Genomic DNA, 18,399 nt, shown 5'->3' on the forward strand with positions numbered 1-18,399 from the left:
TTAAAAGCCAGTGTTCAACCAGACCCTGATGCACAGGGGTGGGGGTAAGTATAAGGTTGGGTGGGTAGTTGGGCAAAGATTACCTGACTGTAACACCCTTGAGGTTTTCATTTTGAGAACCTTGAAATCCCCATTTCTGCAAAGCTCCCCGGAGAGTCTGAGAGTAACATCATCTTGGGAATTGCTGGTCTAATGCAAAGATTTACTATAGTATAAGGGACTCCAGGGTACTCAGAACCCTTCAGGGAGTGCTCAGGGTTGGGGTGGGGGAGCCTCAGGAGGACCCTCACCCTCCTCCCTATTCTTGCCTGCAATCTTTTCTTTGAACAAGAAGTTTCTATTTAATACATGGGAACAGTCTCTGAAGTCAGAAGACCATGGTTTTAATTTCTACCCCTCTCACGGCAGGTAGGGTCTCCAACTCTCCACCCCAGCTTTTCCATCTCCATAATGGTGCTGATAATTCCAGATGTGAAGCATACCCCAATTTCTTTCCCTCTCCCTAGCTTCAGAAACTTCAATTTCTAGCTCAGTCTGCTGCACATTATACAGTTCAACCAACCACAGAACATGTTGAGAAGTGAGAGACTGAGAATGGGTTTGATCTCCAGAAAATGGGGACTTCCCCATAAGATCCCACAACAGCTAGAATTTGGGAAAATACAACAAAACATAACTTTATTAGACAGGTTATCCTACAAGTCAACTTTTCTTCTATGTTTTTACCTGTATTAAGTTGCTAAATTTGAGGTAGCCTTGGTTTATTGCCAACGTTGTAAGATTTTGCTGCAAAGACATTAAGAACAAATATGAGAATTTTCCTCGTACAATATGCAAAGCACTTTAACAAAAGCTTAACTGCATAAAATAAAGGTAATCTAATATGGCAGGTAGGGCAGATTGGTTCCTCAGCACTTGCTCCAGCCCCCTTTCACCCACTTTTTTGTATTCTAGAGGCTAGAAAACTAAGCACTACATTTTTCTGGACTCCCTTGCAGCTAGAGCCCATAAGTGATACAGGATTGTTCAAGCAGAAACACTTGTGAAAAGCTTGTTGGTGGAAATAAATAACAGGAGATGGCAGTGACTGCTAGAAAGGAGCCCAGACCTTCCGGCAAGCCTAATGGTGAAGGCATCTGTGGTCCAGTTTCTAGTGTCCTAGGTGGTGAGGCTGGACACAGGTGGCAGTGGCAGAGATGTGATAGCCAGAACAACCCTGCGGTGAGGTTAGGTGTTCACCCTTTGTAGGCTTCTGTGGGCTGCTTTGTTCCCAGCTGTGTATCATGTGAATTAGGCTTTGGCCTTCTAGAGACTTGATACATTTGATATCTTAAGAAACTCCTGTTTTTTGGTATAAACTAGATATAATAGATTCTGTGGCCTGCAATGAAGAATTCTGATCAATACGAATATGTAAAAATAAAAGTTAAAATTGCCTTTTCTGTCCATTGAGAACGAGCTTTGCTCCAGTTTTATTTTTGGTGATATCTACATTTATCTATCTATCTATCCATCCCTCTATCTATCAACTCCAACTTCCAAATCTGTGCAAGACCACCTGCCCTTGTGGGCACTAAAGAAAACCTCATGAAATCTACTTATCAATTTAAAATAGACTTTTACTTGTTTACTAAGAATAATATTCACTAGGCCTTTAATGATAGCTTGAGATTGAAACCACAACATTAAAATATTTCCAAATGATGCCTCCAAATCAGAATTGAAATGACAATGTATTGAGTGACTCCTTGCTGAGAGTTTGACAGTTGAGTTTACTTACCAGGATCCTTCCAGAGGCATCTTTGGGAGTGATAACCAAATTTTTGGGAGACAGCACTCTGTCTATGATATGGATGATTCCATTAGTGCTGATGATATCACTAGATATAATCATAGCCTTATTGTTTAAATACACTGTACCCTGAAATGAACCCCAAAAGAAAAAAAAGAAATGAGCGTCCAGAGAAACAGACACAGAAGAGCTTCTCACAGAATGCTTCATCAACTTATTAAATCATCAGGAACAAAGTCTGAAACTGCAAGTTACTTGAGCACATTTTTATTATGAGCATTAAAAGAAAATGGAGACAAGAATATAATTTGGACCTGGAGAAGTTACTAGCAAATAATACAGAATCAAAACAAAAGTTATTTCAATGTGATTCCCAAATAGGAATTAAGCAAGCAGATCAACATTTGCTTCTCTGTTTTTATTTTTTTTAACCTTTGTTTCTCTTTCATATTTAGTCTCTACTCATTATCCTCCCCACCTTTTTTCCCCTTTGCAATGAATTCTTTTTTTTTTTTTTGAGACAGAGTCTGTGTTGCCCTCAGAGCTCACAGCTCACAGCAACCTCAAACTCTTGGGCTTAAGCAGTTTTCTGGCCTGAGCCTCCGAAGTAGCTGGGACTACAGGTGCCCCCCACAATGCTTGACTATTTTTTTGGTTGCAGTTGTTGTTGTTTAGCAGCCCAGGCTGGGCTTGAACCCATCAGCTTCAGTGTATGTGGCTGATGCCCTACTCACTAAGCTACAGGCGCCGAGCCCCGTTTGCAATGAATTCTAGAGCCACCATTTGTTTCTCTGTTGTGAGGAGGAATGGGACCAGCATGATCAAGTGGCTTTGATGAAAAGCTTTTGTCCCTTTCTGGCTTCTAACTGATGCTACAAAAAGCAGGTCTATTTACAGCCTGGAGTTGCCCTGCCTCTGAGTTTCAATTCCAGCTCTAATATTTACTTGCTGTGTGGCATTGGATAAGTCACTTAACCTCTCTGAGTTCAGTTACCATATGCAGAAATTAAGGATAATAATACCATCTCTATCATGGGGCTATTTTGAAGATTAAACAAGTTAGCACATACTTAGAATAGTGCCTGCACATAGAAATCACTCGACATAATTAGTACTATTATTAGGGGCATTACTCTAAGGAAAAGGAGAAGAGGACTTAAGGGTAATTGGCGTGGTCTTGAGGACTCCACTCTCACCTGAGAGACAGAGATAAAGATTGGCTCCCCTTGGAGAGAGGTAACATTTGGGGTCATTTTCAGGTTTTCCAGAAGCAGCTGGTGGCAGGAGACCATGTGGTACCGGAGAACCTGGGACATTAGGCCCTGTTTGTCCCAGTTTTTAATCTGTAATAGAAAGTCAAAGGGTTCCAGCCAGAGGCAGGACTTTGCTGCGGGCTGCTCCTTCCCTCTCCTCTCCTCTATACCCTGATACTTCTCTCCCCACCCAGACTGTGGGAAGTGGGCAGGAAGGGCTGGTTTGTTGCCAGGGCTACAAGATAGAGGCTGTCTGGGCAAGACAGAGACAGTGGCTGGTCCTAATTCCTTTCCTGCCTCCACTGTGGAATCTCAGAATGAAAGGGAACATGGCATGCCTCTGTTCCAGCATTTCACAGCACTGTTGCAAAGACTCCAAGTTCTGTTGAGATGACCCCCAAATAATTAATTTTCTTTTGAATTATGCTGGGAAACACTGTACAGTACATCGTACTCTTGGAGAGGTTCCAGAGCTAGATTTAAGCCCTTAGTATTAGAACATATCATGACGTATCTCCATTTGGAATTCAAAACACAATGTCAACCACAAGGTGTCATATAAAGCCCACAAAGTTCTCATTGGTTCATGATGACTCCTTTGATGGCTTTTTTGAATGACCAAATATCAAATTCTTTCAAAAATGGTTTTTGTGCCTCTGCTTTGGTGTCCAAAGTACAGGCAGTGTGTGCAGTGGTGACATACACAGGCCCAGGTCTGAGTTCTTACTCCACCACCTGCTGGTCATATAACTCTGGGAAAACCCATTCCCTCCATGTCCTCAACTGCAAAATGGGAACAGTAATAGCACTCAGCTTACAGGGTTGTCGTGAGGACCAAGGGAATCAATCTAAGCCAGGCACTCAGAACAGTGCCTGGTACTCTCAGTAAATATTAGCTGTCACTATTATTAACGGGTAATTCATCATGAAGAGCCCCAGTGAATATTAGAACAATAAAAGCTCTGCTAAATCCTGTAAGAAAGAACCAATTTAAATCTCTTTAATATAGTATCTCCCCATTCTGCCCCCCATTTTTGTCTACAGGGGGTTTGGATCATTTGAGAATTATGAATCTTCTCCAACCTCCTACCTTGTTCAGGAATGTCCTTTAGAAGGTCTCTGGCTAGAGGTATCATTACTATGTCAAATCCACCTGGATGCATTCCCTGACAGGGTCCCTGTGCTAAGAAGTAGAAGCTTCTCTTGCTGGTTAGCTTTACCTGATGGTAAATCTCCTGGCCAGAGACAGCTCTAGTGTTGGTTCCAGAGAGAGGTCCAAAGACTGTCTTCTAGCCCCAAACTTTGTCCGCTCGCCCCCAGCCTCGTGCTTACCTGGGCTTCCTCATCAAAGGCTGCAGACAAGGGAGCAAAAACTGTGAAGGGGCCTGGGCCCACCAGGTCTTTCAGAGAATGCTCCTGCAGGAAGGAAGGTGGGCCCCACAGGTCACTTAACCTAATACAGGTAGAGGTTCCAACAGATACCAGTGTCAATGGTACCTGAGCAGCAAAAACTGGATGAGGGGACTTGCATCTTTGATTCAAGGGAAAGCCGGATTCTGTCATTGAAGTCATGTTCGTTTTTTTTCTAATGATGAAATTAGCATGTCCTTATCATAGTAAAGATTTTGAAAATATAGCATAAAGGAGAAAATAATAATGACCCCCATAATCCCATCATCCCAAAGCAACTCCTATTATTTTCAGGTATTCTTTTTCAGCGTCTCTTCCACATATCAATACACTATTGGGATGATAATGCCAATATAAAAAATAAGGTGATTTATTCAGCTGTTAGAATAATTCTAAGGTCATATGGTTACTGTGATTATCTATATTTTCTTCTAGTTTTTTTTTTATGATTTTACTTTTGTAATTTATACTTTATTCTCCAACATGTCTGGACATCACTCAGATGTATGATGTACAGAAAGGTCAAGTTTAATATTTTCACCTAAAGTGTTAACCAGTTGGCCCACTGATGCTTATTTTCCCCACTGGTGTGTAATGAGAATGTTTTTCATTTTCTATACTCTTACGTAGAAAATTCCAGAAACTCAGGTGCCCAGGCTTTCTTCCCCCCCTCACCACCTCTGCAGACTAATGGTTTATCTGGCTTGAGGCAAAACTCTTATAGTTGGACAGACACCCATATTCTCACCTGCAACTGGAAGAAATACTGAGAGGTTTTTGGGTTCTTGGGAAGCTCCTGCAAACAACCACAGGAAAGTTTTGTTTAATATCTTGAACAGCTGCATGCAAGAAAAATGCAGAATGATTGCAGGATGATTTCCCTAAGGTTGTCAGTATCTGCCATCCCTTCAGCTACAAATCTGAGACACTGGGCTTGTTTGGATCGGCACCTCCGGGCTCAGGATTGATGTCCAGAGCAATGGCGTGGACCACGGTGAGTTCCACAACCTTTCTAGAATTGCCATGTGATTTATCAAAGAGCAGCTCAGTCATTTCCAGAAGCATGTGAGTTTTAAGAGCATTTTGAAAAGTTCAAATATTAAAAAAAAAATTCCGTTATAGGTTTATGGTGTGGGAAAAGACCCTGACCGGAAGACAGCCATTTGGGGAGACAGCTGGTAGGGAAAAGCAGGCCAGAAACCAAACTGCATGATCACAGCAACCCCCCTGCTCAACCCCTGCTTCAAGGTGGGTGTTTCTGGGAAAACAACAGAACAGTAACTTTTACTCTGGCCCCAGCTGGTGGCCCATTAAGGATATAACTCCTAGATTTGCCCTGAATGCAAAAATCAGTCCCTCTGCAGAAGGGATGACACCCTCTGGGAATGCCATGCCACATTCAAGGGATAATAAAACCCCCCTGAAACCATGTGACAGCTAAGTGGACTTGTGGTCGGACTCCACTCTGCTCTTTTTCTGCCTTTTTCTGATAAAGCCTCCCTATCAATCCCTGGACTGGCCTCTTTTCCTTTTTATAGACTCTTCCCCCAGTTATTTTAACCAAGACTCTTCTTGGTTACTCTATTAAGAATATTTGATCAGCCAGAATACTTCAGTCCCTCTTTACAGAACTGACCACTTACCTAATAATAGTCACCTGTAAGTATCACACCAGCTCATCCTCTAAGCTTAGGCATGTGGATGGGTACATGTACACACACACACACACACACACACACACACACAGACACAGACGCAACAGTCCACACCATGGCAATGCCTCTAAGCTATTGTGCACTCTGCGTCCGTTACACATATCATCTCATTTAATTATTGTAACAACCTGATGGAATTGGGTTGGTACCATTATTCTTTTCCTCTACTGATTTGAAAATGGATACACAGCGAGATGATGTAACATGCTCAAAGTCACCACTTTACTAACTGGCAGAACTGAATTCAAACCTAGTTGTTTCTGACCCTAGAACTGTCAGTCAGTCCGAATCACAACCTCACCCTCTTTCCAGGTCCAATGAATTCCTATGGACAGACAAATTTCTTTTCACTGCTGTTTTATATAAAAATAGCCTTTCACATTTTTTTAGAGCTTTACAGTTCACAAAGGGCTTAAATGTTCCTTGGATTCTTAGCACGTTTAGTGAAGTAGGATCTGATTTACGGCAGTATGTCTTGTGTTACCTGATAGATGCTGCCACGGCAGGTAAGCCCATCTCCAATGTAGTTTGGCTTGCAAGTACAAGTTCTTCCTTCTTTGCTGGTGTGACTGCAGATGGCAAATTCACTACAGCCACCATTTTTCTAGTAAAATTGCCAAGGGGTAAGGGATGGGGATTAGACCAGTTATTTTGCCAGCTCTGTGAATATTTGCAAAGCAATTCTGTGATGAAATTTATTTTTAGTCTCACTCTCTAACTTTGACTAGTTTTTACTATTCATCCTTTTTCCTAAACTTGCCTTATAATTACTTCCCCATGGTTGCAAGGTCATCTTATTCACCGGGTCTTACATCCCAAGGGAGCAGGTCCCTCTGGGAAGATCTCCAGTCCTACATAGGCAAGTCCAGAGCTGCCAAGTTGGAAATTTCTCAGCATCTGGGCATTAGCTAGAAAGGGACCAATCTTGTTCGATACTTCCCAGCTTTGAGCTCCACTCTGATCTGATCACAGGAAAGGTGACAGTCATCAGATAGAAGGCAGTTGGTATAAAATAGATGGAACACATTGTCTCTGCCCTTAAAGAGTTTTATAAGCTGTGGAAGATGGGCAGAGACCTAAAATACAAACAAAGCACAGTGAAGTTCAAAGCCAACATCCCTGGGGACACTCGCCACATGGACACTTTCCTCCATGTGCCTCTAGACACACATCGCGGGACCCACATCCCACCCTTCCTGCCCTCACAGACCTCTCCCTATGCTTTCTGCAACTCCCTGATATGCTCACCTCTTCTCACCTTCACGTCTTCCTCCAGAGGCCTCTGTCTCCTGCAAACACTAGCCTCTCCGGGCCCTTCCAGTTAAGCTCCATTTCCCTCCATTACCCCCGCTGTCATGGTCTTCCTGCACAGTGTCATTTCCAAACCATTTCTCCGCCCTCCTCCTTTAGACACAGAGGGACCTGGGAGGCACATAATACCCGGGGTCTTCTACCAACTCCTCTCCTGTCCTAATGGTGCTAATGGTGGTGCCTGGGTTGGTGCCTTTCTCTTTAAGCCTGCTGTCCATCCTTGGCGGCATTGACACCCTTGTCATTGGCCTTAGGGCGCCTGCCCAGAGCTGTACTCACAGTTAAGCAGACATTGATGAGCGTGCAGACCTTCCCATCTCCAGTGTACAGTGGCAGACAGTTACAGACGGCCTGTCCGGGGGCAGAGGGCAGCAGGGTCATTTAGTAGGCAAGTTCTGTACCAGCCCCGAGTGCCGGCTCTCTGACGCAGATTTCATCACGGTCATGGTCACGTTAGGAGAGTCCACTTTTGATATTGGTAACAGCTAGTCTATAATGGTGGTTGTCATCTTATATTTTAGCACATGTGGCACGTTTCCCCAGAGCACAGGGATCTCATGCACATCCTGTCTTTGCTGCCAAGATTCCTTTTACTTCTGTTTAACTCTCTTACCCACTTTGGATCCTTGTCATCAAGTAGTCGTCTCTTTTCTGTCTTTGGTGGAGGTCAGAGGAAGGAAGCTGAGCTATCTGCCACCACCATCTAGACTCATTTCGCTCATCTCCACCCTCACTGAGCCCAAAGGCACCAGCGCTGGCAGATGTCACGAAGAGGCCTTGGTTGCCCCGAGGTACACAGATGGAGCCGATCAACCAAATGCCCTGGCTGGCCAAGGATCTCAGGGGGATGTTTTAAGTTGAGGAAACCGGGAAGCCAGGTCCAGGGTCCATGTCACATGCACTCTGCTCAGGAGCACTAGGCTGTGGGGATGGAGCCCCACTCACGCTCTCCTCACTGGCTGTGTGTACCCAAGGACAGGGGCACCTGCTCCCAGTCTGTCTCTAAGGGGCTGGCTTTTCTAATTCACATGAGAACCTCCTACCTGACAGAGTGGGCCCTGGGCTAATGTCTGCTTGTTTTGAGAACTTGAACTCATCAGGTGGACCAGCCAGGGCTGCACGGGCAGGTTTTCACTCTTTCTCCTCTTCTTCCTCTATGACAGGTCCCGACCTCACTTATAACTTCTCCAAAATGCTCACCAGTTGACCCTCCTCAGCTAAAGTCTTGTTCTCAGAATTTGATTTCATACCCGCCTTTACTGCCTTCTAGGTCTGGAGGGGCAACAGCCTACAGGTTCCCACCAGCTCATATGTACTTTGAAATAAAAACGCTACTGAACCCCAAAATAGGTATAGGAAAGCCTAGCATTGGCTGCTCTGATTTTCCCTGTGACTGTGCATGTACCCATATGCACAGACCCATGTGTGTGTATACACAGACAATCTTTGCAGGATGAATTTCATTTCCCATTTTCGGTGCTCTATCCATCCAGAGACTCGGCATTGAGGTCCCTGATGGCTCAGCAAGGTTGAGAGCACATTCCCTGGGGACCTTACTTTGCCATCCAATTTTGGATGTATGTAATTTCCCGCCTGGCCATTTTGCATGTTCACCATGTGACAGAGACTTAGGGAACTGGGACTTGGGTCTCTGAAGCTCCAGCTTCCCCATCCACGTCTTTCCACCCATCCCTATCCTCTGATGCTGGAGATCTCACGTTTTCCCCACCCCCCCCCCAGTCTGCTCTCCAGGGAGGACTGCAAGCTCTCTGTGCTGGGAGCTCATGACTGGGAGAGGGCCAAGAATCTTATCTTCTGCTGTGGTGCATGTCTTTCAGGGCTATAAGCTAAAGAAAAAGTGTGGGATTCTGGGCATCAGAAAGCTGAAAGAAATAGGAGCACTTCTGGGGACCTTCTAGGTGCTTCTTGAATCATGTGGTGTTTGATGATGGCTACTTCTTCCCACTCTACAGGAGCCCCTTCTCCTAGTACCCATTATTTCCCCATTTTTCCTCATTCCCAAACAATGGCTTCTTATCATTTCATAATTTCTCCTCAAGTATGTATTTTCTGCTACTCCTCAGAGGTCTGTCCCCAACCTCTTTCCTGTGTCTAAAGACCCAGGCATTTCTTTCTAGGAACCCGAAGGGCTCAGGATGCAGAGCTCACCTGGTTGGGTCCTGTCTGCGTGCACTCTGCATTCCTGTCACAGCCGCCATGGTTCTCCAGACACGGGTTGATTTCTTTAAAGCAAAAAGTCAACACCTGGCATGAGAATCAAGCTTGGCTGCCAACTGAAGGCATCTTGAGGGACGAGCTAGGAGGACTAACTGACCAAGGGGAGCAGGCATTAAAGCGGGATTCAGTTTGCTGATGGTTCTGAGACAGAAGGAGCCTAATAATGTGGGAGTTACAAGATATGGTTTCGTAGACTCCACCCTTCTGGGAAGGGCTGATTCCAGCAGGGGTACAGTCCTGAATCTGCTTATGAAATGACCAAGAGCGTTTGCAGCAAGGGGTTTGAAATAATAGAATCTTGGCAGCTAAACCAACAGTGCTATGATTGAAGAGACTTAGGAGAATTTAAGAAATCATTTGCAACCATCACAATCTAGATTGGTTGGGGAAAGAGTCATCAGTTGATGCTGAATTTAGAGGAACATTTTGATGAGAACCAAGATGTCTGCTTGGTGTTATAATGTCTCCCCGCTGATTGCTTATCAGTAGCAAAGGGGGAAAAAGTAACTATCTAGTGGAGAAATTAGACAAAACCTTGACTGGGTGGTCAAAATTAACATTGCACACCAGGGGCAGAGGTGCCACCAGTGTGACATCCTGAGAAGGGCATAACATGACTGTGACATTCAGTCCTGGACTGTAATCTGAACCTCATCATGAAAGAACATCAGAAAAACCCCAAATAAAGGATGTGCTATCAATGAAAAAAAAGTTGGGGGCAGTAGACTATATCCTCCCCAAATGTCAATGTCAAAAGAGGCAAAACAGGGCTTAGGGACTGTCCCAGATGAAAGGGGACAAAAGAGACATGGCAAGTAAATGCAGTATCTGACACTATACCAGATCCTGTACCGAAGGAGATACTACCAAAAAAAAAAAAAAAGTGCCCGTTACTGGGGCAACTGACGAAATTAGAATAGAAACGATAAGCAGACAAAAGTGTTCTATTGGTAATCAATTTACTGAGGTTGAGAACTGTGCTGTAGGTATGTAGGAGGCTACCCTTATCCTTAGGAAATACACACTCAAGTATTTAGGATGAAAGGGCATACCACATGCACAGCTTACTCAAGTATTTAGGATGAAAGGGCATACCACATGCACAGCTTACTCAAGTATTTAGGATGAAAGGGCATACCACATGCACAGCTTATCCTCAAATGGCTTAGAAAAGACATGTGCGTATACAGAGAACAAGCAAGGCAGATGGGGCTCAATGTTAATAAGTGCAGGCAGGCCAAGAACAAGTGGGTCTTTTCTGTATTGTGCATTCGTACAGCTCTTCTGGGTGAATCTTTTTTTCCAAGTATAAATTTAAATTCACACAACTTACTATGCTATGCCGTTACTGTAGAACAGTGTGGGGCCATTAGAAGAATGAATTTGGGCTTTACCTATTTTCAGGAAAAGTTGTTCTATCATCTTGCTATGTGTAGTAAGCACCATGCATCGTGAAATACCGTGTTTGTTAAAAAAATACATGTATATGTAGCCAAATCAGGTCATACGACAGTAAAACAGTGTTGCCTCCAGAATTTTCTCCCCAGCACATACTCCTTTTTCTACAGTGAGAATGTTCTATTTGTATATAAAAAAAAACTAACAAAAGTTTTCAAATTCAGCTATTGCCATAATGTTTAATTTTAAAAAGTTTCTTTCCTCTTATCTGACAATGTGAATGTTACTTCTTTTGCATCATCATCATTATTATTCTTGCTCAATAAAAGAAAAAAGTTTCTCTCCTTTTACCCTTCCACAGTGAGTTTTGGACATTACACGTCTCCACACCCTGTGGTTTTGTTTCCACACTCTCATACTTTCCTGCGCAGGCAGACTGCATCAGGCCCCAGTAGCTGTACATCCCAACAGGAAGAGCTCACACACTAGTCTCATGGAAGAGGACTCTGACTCTCATACTGTTTCTGAGGATGGATGAGGGGTGACCACCTACCCAGACACACGATGCCGTCGCCCGTGTAGCCTGCCTTGCACACACAGGTCCGGCTTCCTGGGGTGGTTCTCTTACAGTCAGCCTTGGCAGAGCATCCCCCGTTGCTGATCTCACAGGCGTTGATTGCTGCAGATGGGAGGGATGGCACAGAGCCGAGGAGGGGGGAGAGAAAGACTCACTGATGTGATTTCACCTGAGTCATTGAGAAAGGGAAGATACTTTGAAACTCCCCTGTCAGGCACTGAGCGCTCATTTTGGCAGGCTTGGGATAATAACTATGGCTAATTCCCCCAAAGAGGGCAGGAAAGACATTTGCCCTTCCAGCTGTTTTTACCAGCATACCATACACACTGTAGGAAACATCTGGGGACCAAGGTCAAGGTACCTGGCATTTGGGGAAAATCCCCACGGTAAGATGGTCATTGTCCAGCTCCACCACAACGTGGGCCAGGGCCTGCCAGGACACAGTGCTCAAGAGAAAAATGACTCTCAGATTTTCCATTTTTCAGGCACCCTAAGAATATCAGCTCACATTTCCTGAATGTGGTGCTTTGCAGGTATGAATCCAGGTTATCAACCAACAACCCAATGAGGGAGGCTCTCAAATTATCCCCAACTTGCCGATTAAAAAGAAAGGATGCAAAGAGCATTTAAGCAACGTTTCCAATGTAATATAAATGGTAAGAATTTAGAATCAAGCTCAGGCAGTCAAATGAGGAGGCCGTTTTTCACAGCTGCATTATTCTGCCATTGTATACAGGGAGGTCATTTAACCACAAAACTACTCTGTGTGTGTGTGGAGTGTTGGTTTTGTGTTTACTTTGCAAATGAACTAGTAGGTGTAAAAGCAGTTAAGAGACACACCCAAGGTCATGTTGGGGAAGAAATAGGGATCCAACCCTTTTCTGTCCCACTCCAGGGTCTTAATGCCCCAGACATGCCCTAGGCCAATCAAATCAGTGGTTTTTAAAAACATTTTTTAAATTGACAATAATTGTACGAATTTTTAAATTGACACATAATAGTTATACATAATGGTGTTAGCATACGTATAGTGTAGAGTGATCAGATCAGGGTATTAGCATTGAGATGATATGCATCATCTGAAACGTTTATCGTTTCCTTATGTGAGATCCCAACACACATCAGTGGTTTTTAAAGCTGCCCCAGTGATCCCAACTGTGGTCGAGTCTGTGAACTACAGCAAATGTCACGTGCACTTGGAAAACAGGTGCAATGGCCCCACCCGCTCCAAACCCAACACAACCCATCCATGAACGCTGGGTAGCCTGTCCCCAGCCACAATCAGCTGCCAGTTATATGCAATTCACCCTCAGGAGTTGGCACCAGCTGCCAAGGCCCATTCAGAGGCAGAAAGCTGGGTCCCTTGACAGCCTGTGCAAGCCTTCTTGGCCCTTTGCATTCCTTCTTCACTTGCCTGTGCAGACCGTGCCGTTGCCTTGGAATCCTGCTGCACACTTGCACGAGCCTGTGCCATCGGGATTGGGAAGGCAGCTGCACAGAGAAAAGGCAAATGGCATTTGTAAAAAGTACTCAGCACCCCGCCATGGGACTCTCCAGTCCTTCAGCCCTGGCATCCTGGACCCTGCCCCTGTGAGGCACTCACAGGTCCTGCCTAAGCCTTGGGAGGAGAGTCCATTTCAGGCATGACCTCACTCAGCACAGGCAGCTGAAACTGCCATCATCCATCATCAGTGTGTGTGTATGCAGGCATCAGCTCAGGAACGAGGAGAGTAACTACCCAGGTACTAGGAGCTGTGGCTCGTGCACTACTTTAGGTCATCCGAATACACAGCAGGTGGGCATCATTAGTCCCATTTGCAGATGAAGACACTGAGGCTTAGAGGGATTAGATAACTGACTCCAGGTCGTGCAGTCAGTGAAATTGACAGGGGCAAACTTTGAATTCAGGTCTCACTCCAGCTACCCAGCTCCTCGCTAATGAAGCCTCTCTGAAGTTAGGACTATGGTGCCAAGTGAGGCTTGGCTGTGAGTCGAGAGCAGTGTTTTCTGAAACCGAGGCCTACTGGTTTTCCTTGGCCTCCAGGAAAGAGTCCTGGTGGCTTAGACAGCGTAACAACTGGCATTTTTGCCAACATGCCAGGAAAGTCAGGTGGCAGCATGTGGGAAAGCCTGGATCTGGCAAGATGATGGTGGCCTCTTCAGAGATATTTTTAGTTTCATACTCAAATTTTCTCCTAAACCTTCAGAAGTGGTGTTAGGAAATCACTCCCCTGAGGGTAGGGCCTGGGGTGGAAACCGTGGAGAAAAAAAATGTCCTTTGTATTGTCCCCAAAGAAGGGCCAGAGGGTACCTACTTGGCGCTGGTGTGGCACGTCCCATTGCAATTGTCTGTTGTGATCTCTGAAAAAGAGAACCAGTTGCTGGATCAGCCTGTTTTACTTGAGAATTTTTGTGTGTTGTGCTAGGAAAAGATTTACTTCCTTGCAAATAACTGGTGTGTATCATTTGAGCTACCTGAAACTATGTGGCAGTAAGAAACAGTCCTTTTTTATATGACCTGTCAGGAAGCTTAGAGCCGAATCTGAAGGTCAAATTCCCTGACAGAGCATCTCCTGTTTGCCTGGCCTGGCACCAGGCTCTGAGAATGAGGAAATTCACAGCATCCATGCTTGAATAGGACCGTGGGATCTTATCTGGGCATTTCTATTTCCCAGGTTATTCTTTCTCATTTATTCTTCCTCATTTTATTCTCTTTAGTTTTCATCTGTTTTTTTTTTTTTTAACGGAATGATATAAACAAGCAAAAACATCATTATAAATAATATTAGAAGATTTTTCCATATGCGGCAATGGCCTCAGGCTTGGCACATGGCAGGTACACACTATTTAGTTATTGAATTAATTTCTAAATTTCCTGTACATGACTTAAGTTATTGCTTTTGGATACCTAGCTAGTGGCTATTTCCTGACAGGGCAGGATCCAGAAAGAAATGATTAGAGTTGGCTTGGCACCTGTGGCTCAAGTGGCTAAGGTGCCAGCCACATACACCTAAGGTGGCGGGTTCGAATCCAGCCTGGGCCCGCCAAACAACAATGACGGCCGCAACCAAAAAATGGCCGGGCGTTGTGGTGGGCGCCTGTGGTCCCAGCTACTTGGGAGGCTGAGGCAGGAGACTTGCTTGAGCCCAGGAGTTGGAAGTTGCTGTGAGCTGTGAGGCCAGAGAACTCTACCCAGGGGTATAGCTTGAGGCTCTGTCTCAAAAAAAAAAAAAAAAAAAAAGAAATGATTAGAGTTGAAGAAAGAGTAACTTCAGGCAGGATGTTCAAGCTAAGGGCCTTTGGGATAGGAATCTTATCAGCTCTGGCCAAGTCACACAGAAAGGCCTGAAACAGATACTGCAGCAAATGTGGCCTCAGGGAACATTTTCATACTGGAATGGGCTGGAGCGGATGCAGTGAGATTTTATGGCTTTATTTGTGTTGTTCTGTGACCCTAAAAATCCCTTTCTCTTCATTCTCCACCTATTGAAATTTCAACCATTTTAAGGAGGCGTCTTTAACTCTGCATGCCTTTGATTTTAGCATCACCTGGAGCTTTGGGCAAAGACATCGCATCCGACAACCTTGTCTGTGGGTGCCTGTGATTTCCTCCTAAGCCCCTACCCCAGAGGACAGGCAGGAAAGCTCTGATTCCTGCCTCCAGGGATAGTTTCCTCCATCCGGAATAAGAATGATTTTTCCCACATGCTCAGATTATATTGCTTCCTTGCTTAGAACCCTTTAAAGGGTCGGTTCTCAACCTGTGGGTCGCGACCCCTTTGGGAGTTGAAGGATCTTTTCACAGGGGTCGCCTAATGTCAGCTATTTACATTACGATTCATAACAGTAGCAAAAATTACAGTTATGAAGTAGCAACGAAAATAATTTATGGTTGGGGGTCACCACAACATGAGGAACTGTATTAAAAGGTCGTGGCATTAGGAAGTTTGAGAGGCACTGCTTTAAAGGCTTCCTGTTGGCTGTATCAGGAAGTCCGGCTTCCTTGGCCGTTCCTGCCTGGCTCCTGCCTCCCACGCCCCTGTAGCTTTTTCTCATTCAACTCTCCTCTTTGCCTTTATTTTCCTCTTATTCTGCAAACCTGTGGTTCCCCCCATGTGTAGAGCTTCCCCACACTTTTGTGTTTTTCTTTTTATTTCAAAGACAGAGTCTCTGTCCCCCTGGGTAGAGTGCGGTGGCTCACAGCAACCTCAATCTCCTGGGCTTAAGCAATCCTCCTGCCTCAGCCTCCCAGAACCAGGATTAAAGGCGTCAGCCACTGCACACGGCCTTATTCCAGTGCTTCTTTCTGCCTGCAATTTTGTTCTCGCTCGTCACTCTTACCTGAAGCACAACAATGCTTCAGTCAATAGCTATGGGGGGGGGGTTGGAGGAACGGGCCTTCTCAGCCTTCTGCTGATAGGCATATAAATTGAAATAACCTCTGAAGGACAACTTGGCAATCAGTAGGAAGGCCTTCCCCCAGAGTGCCAACTCCTGACTCAGAAATCCCATCTCTAGGAATTTATCAAAGGAATTAATCAGCCAAATGTGAAAGCATGCCTATAAGGCATGCTCATCCTGGCACTGTTCGTGATAAAATTGGTTTAAAGAGGTGTGACACTGTCATATGGCACAACATTATTGGAAATTAAAAATTAATGACATTTGTCTATTTTTATTCACATGGAGCGACTTCTATTACATACTGTGAGGTGAAAAAAGTAGGTTACAAGAACGGATGTACAATAGGACTCCCTATATGTGTTTTTATGAGCCCAGAAAAAGATCGGAAGCTAATAAAAGCACCAGTAATCGTTCTTTCCTGCCTTGGGAGTAGGAACCATTTAATTTTCCTTTCTCTGCTTTTCTTTCTCTTAATTTTACAGACTTTTTGCTGCAGGAAGGAATTATGTTTATTGTCAGAAGAAGTCAAAAAGTGTCATGTCTGTTTTAGAAAGAGACAGTGTAGCGGCCAAGAAGAGAGGAGGCTAAGGTCACGAATTCTGAAGGGCTCCTTCTTACCATTGTCGCATTTCACTCCTCGCCAGCCAACGTCACATTCGCAGGAGCCGTCACCCGAGGGTCCCTGGTTGCATTTCCCGTGGACACAAGGACAGGCTAAGTGGAAAAACACCTTCAGACCGTTAGGCTCTAACCCACGTTCAACGACTCGTTTGTCATTTACTGGGTTCATATTGTTGCACTTCACCCTCCAACCTGGTTCTGGGGAATCACTATCTGTACTGGGGGGCTCCACCCTGGGAAAGGCAGGGGTGGGGGAGATGGAATTGAGGTGGGTAAAACAGGTAAACTGAGTCATGCTGCAACAAAGAGACTCAGAACACGGTTTTGGAACTGGGCAGGAGACCCACACAGCACAAGAGTGGCTGTCCTCAGCCAAGATTATCTGTGGATCCAGGGTGATGTGGGGATGGAACCATGCTTGGTCCCTAAGAGTGGACTTCAAAACGAAGCCCATTTGATATGGGGTTTGTATCAGCCTGGGGTGGCCCGGCTTTCTTCAGCAGTACAGAGATGTTAATTCCTTTGTTTCATGGCAGGGTTGCCAGCCTCTTTGAGAGCTGGATGAAAGCTCTTCCCCCCACAAAGTGCATTTGGCTTTGCCGGACCCTGTGAGAGTCGTCCATGGGTCCTAGGTTAGGAACTTTCACACACATGCAAGCAGAGAATTCTTCCAAATAACACAGAAAAAAAAAAAAAAAAACAAACAACACTGTAATTCGAATTATATATTACATGGCCCAGCTACAATGATTCAATTATATATTAATTTCTGTCTGGCTTAAACCAGCTGATGAGTCAACAGTGATAGTCAGTCAAGTTTGTGTTTTTTTAGTACCAGGTAGAACAAGGCTTTGCTTTCCCATCCTGGGTTAGGAAACAGTCTTCCCCAGCGTCAGCCCTCTCACAGGTGTCCTGGTGGGCACAAGTGTCAGCCCTCTCACAGGTGTCCTGCGTGTGGGGGAGGGGGATGGGATGCAGGTGACCTGGCTCCATCACTACTTTTGCAAAAACAACTTAAAGCATGTGGCTTGCTGACAGCGAATCGACAGAATAATCTTCACATAAGAACAGCACAATTTAAGGGCAAGGCTTTAGAGTCAGGTCAGGTGTGTCAAATCTCAGTTCTGCCTCTCCCCAGTGTGACCTTGGGGAAGTCATTCAACCTCTTTGTCTTACCATCCTCATCTGTAAAATGGGACTAAGAAAACCCATGTATAGAAGGTTTAGAAATGCGGTTGGGCTGGAGTGTCAAAGAACAGGTTGAGGGTGGATGCGGCGGTCCAGATTAGAGACTGAAAATGTCTGGAAATACCGCCCTCTGCAAATGACACACCACAGGCGTTCGTATAATTCCCCGGGTCACAGAGGGTCGGGTTCCAGCGGGCTGGGGAGACAGGCCAGTCAGGAAGCACCTGCCCATTAGGGCAGCGCAGGAGCCGGATGGGGAGGGAGGAGGTGCCCACCTTGGTCGCAGTGGATGCCGTACTTGCCCTCCGCGCAGGTCTCGCACGCCGTGCCACTGAAGCCCGCCCCGCACTCACACATGCCCGTGCCGTTCACTCCGTCCAGGCAGATGCCGTTACCCAGGCAGGCGTTCTGGGCTTTCCCTGGGCAGGCCTGGCACTGGGGACCGAAGAAGCCGGCACAGCATTCCCTCGTCTGAAACAGAAGGACAGGGCT

General features: G+C 45.3%; 1 protein-coding gene across 3 annotated transcripts in view; it reads right to left on the reverse strand.

Moving 5' to 3' along the window:
* STAB2 (stabilin 2) overlaps window positions 1–18,399 on the reverse strand; it is a 137,278-nt gene that overhangs the window by 32,321 nt on the left and 86,558 nt on the right. For all 3 annotated transcript variants that reach the window (XM_023509399.1, XM_023509400.1, XM_023509398.1), the window contains 13 exons: window positions 18,183–18,378; window positions 16,717–16,812; window positions 14,010–14,055; window positions 13,109–13,185; window positions 11,671–11,796; window positions 9,651–9,724; window positions 7,761–7,832; window positions 6,655–6,774; window positions 5,204–5,251; window positions 4,378–4,461; window positions 2,989–3,135; window positions 1,781–1,921; window positions 727–786 (listed from right to left, as the gene is read on the reverse strand). In XM_023509399.1, the coding sequence (XP_023365167.1) occupies window positions 727–786; window positions 1,781–1,921; window positions 2,989–3,135; window positions 4,378–4,461; window positions 5,204–5,251; window positions 6,655–6,774; window positions 7,761–7,832; window positions 9,651–9,724; window positions 11,671–11,796; window positions 13,109–13,185; window positions 14,010–14,055; window positions 16,717–16,812; window positions 18,183–18,378 (1,287 nt within the window). The remainder of the gene's footprint in view (window positions 1–726; window positions 787–1,780; window positions 1,922–2,988; window positions 3,136–4,377; window positions 4,462–5,203; window positions 5,252–6,654; window positions 6,775–7,760; window positions 7,833–9,650; window positions 9,725–11,670; window positions 11,797–13,108; window positions 13,186–14,009; window positions 14,056–16,716; window positions 16,813–18,182; window positions 18,379–18,399) is intronic.

Source organism: Otolemur garnettii, unplaced genomic scaffold (genome assembly GCF_000181295.1).
Source record: "Otolemur garnettii isolate 467f Iridium unplaced genomic scaffold, OtoGar3 scaffold00007, whole genome shotgun sequence".
NCBI classification, from domain to species: domain Eukaryota; kingdom Metazoa; phylum Chordata; class Mammalia; order Primates; family Galagidae; genus Otolemur; species Otolemur garnettii.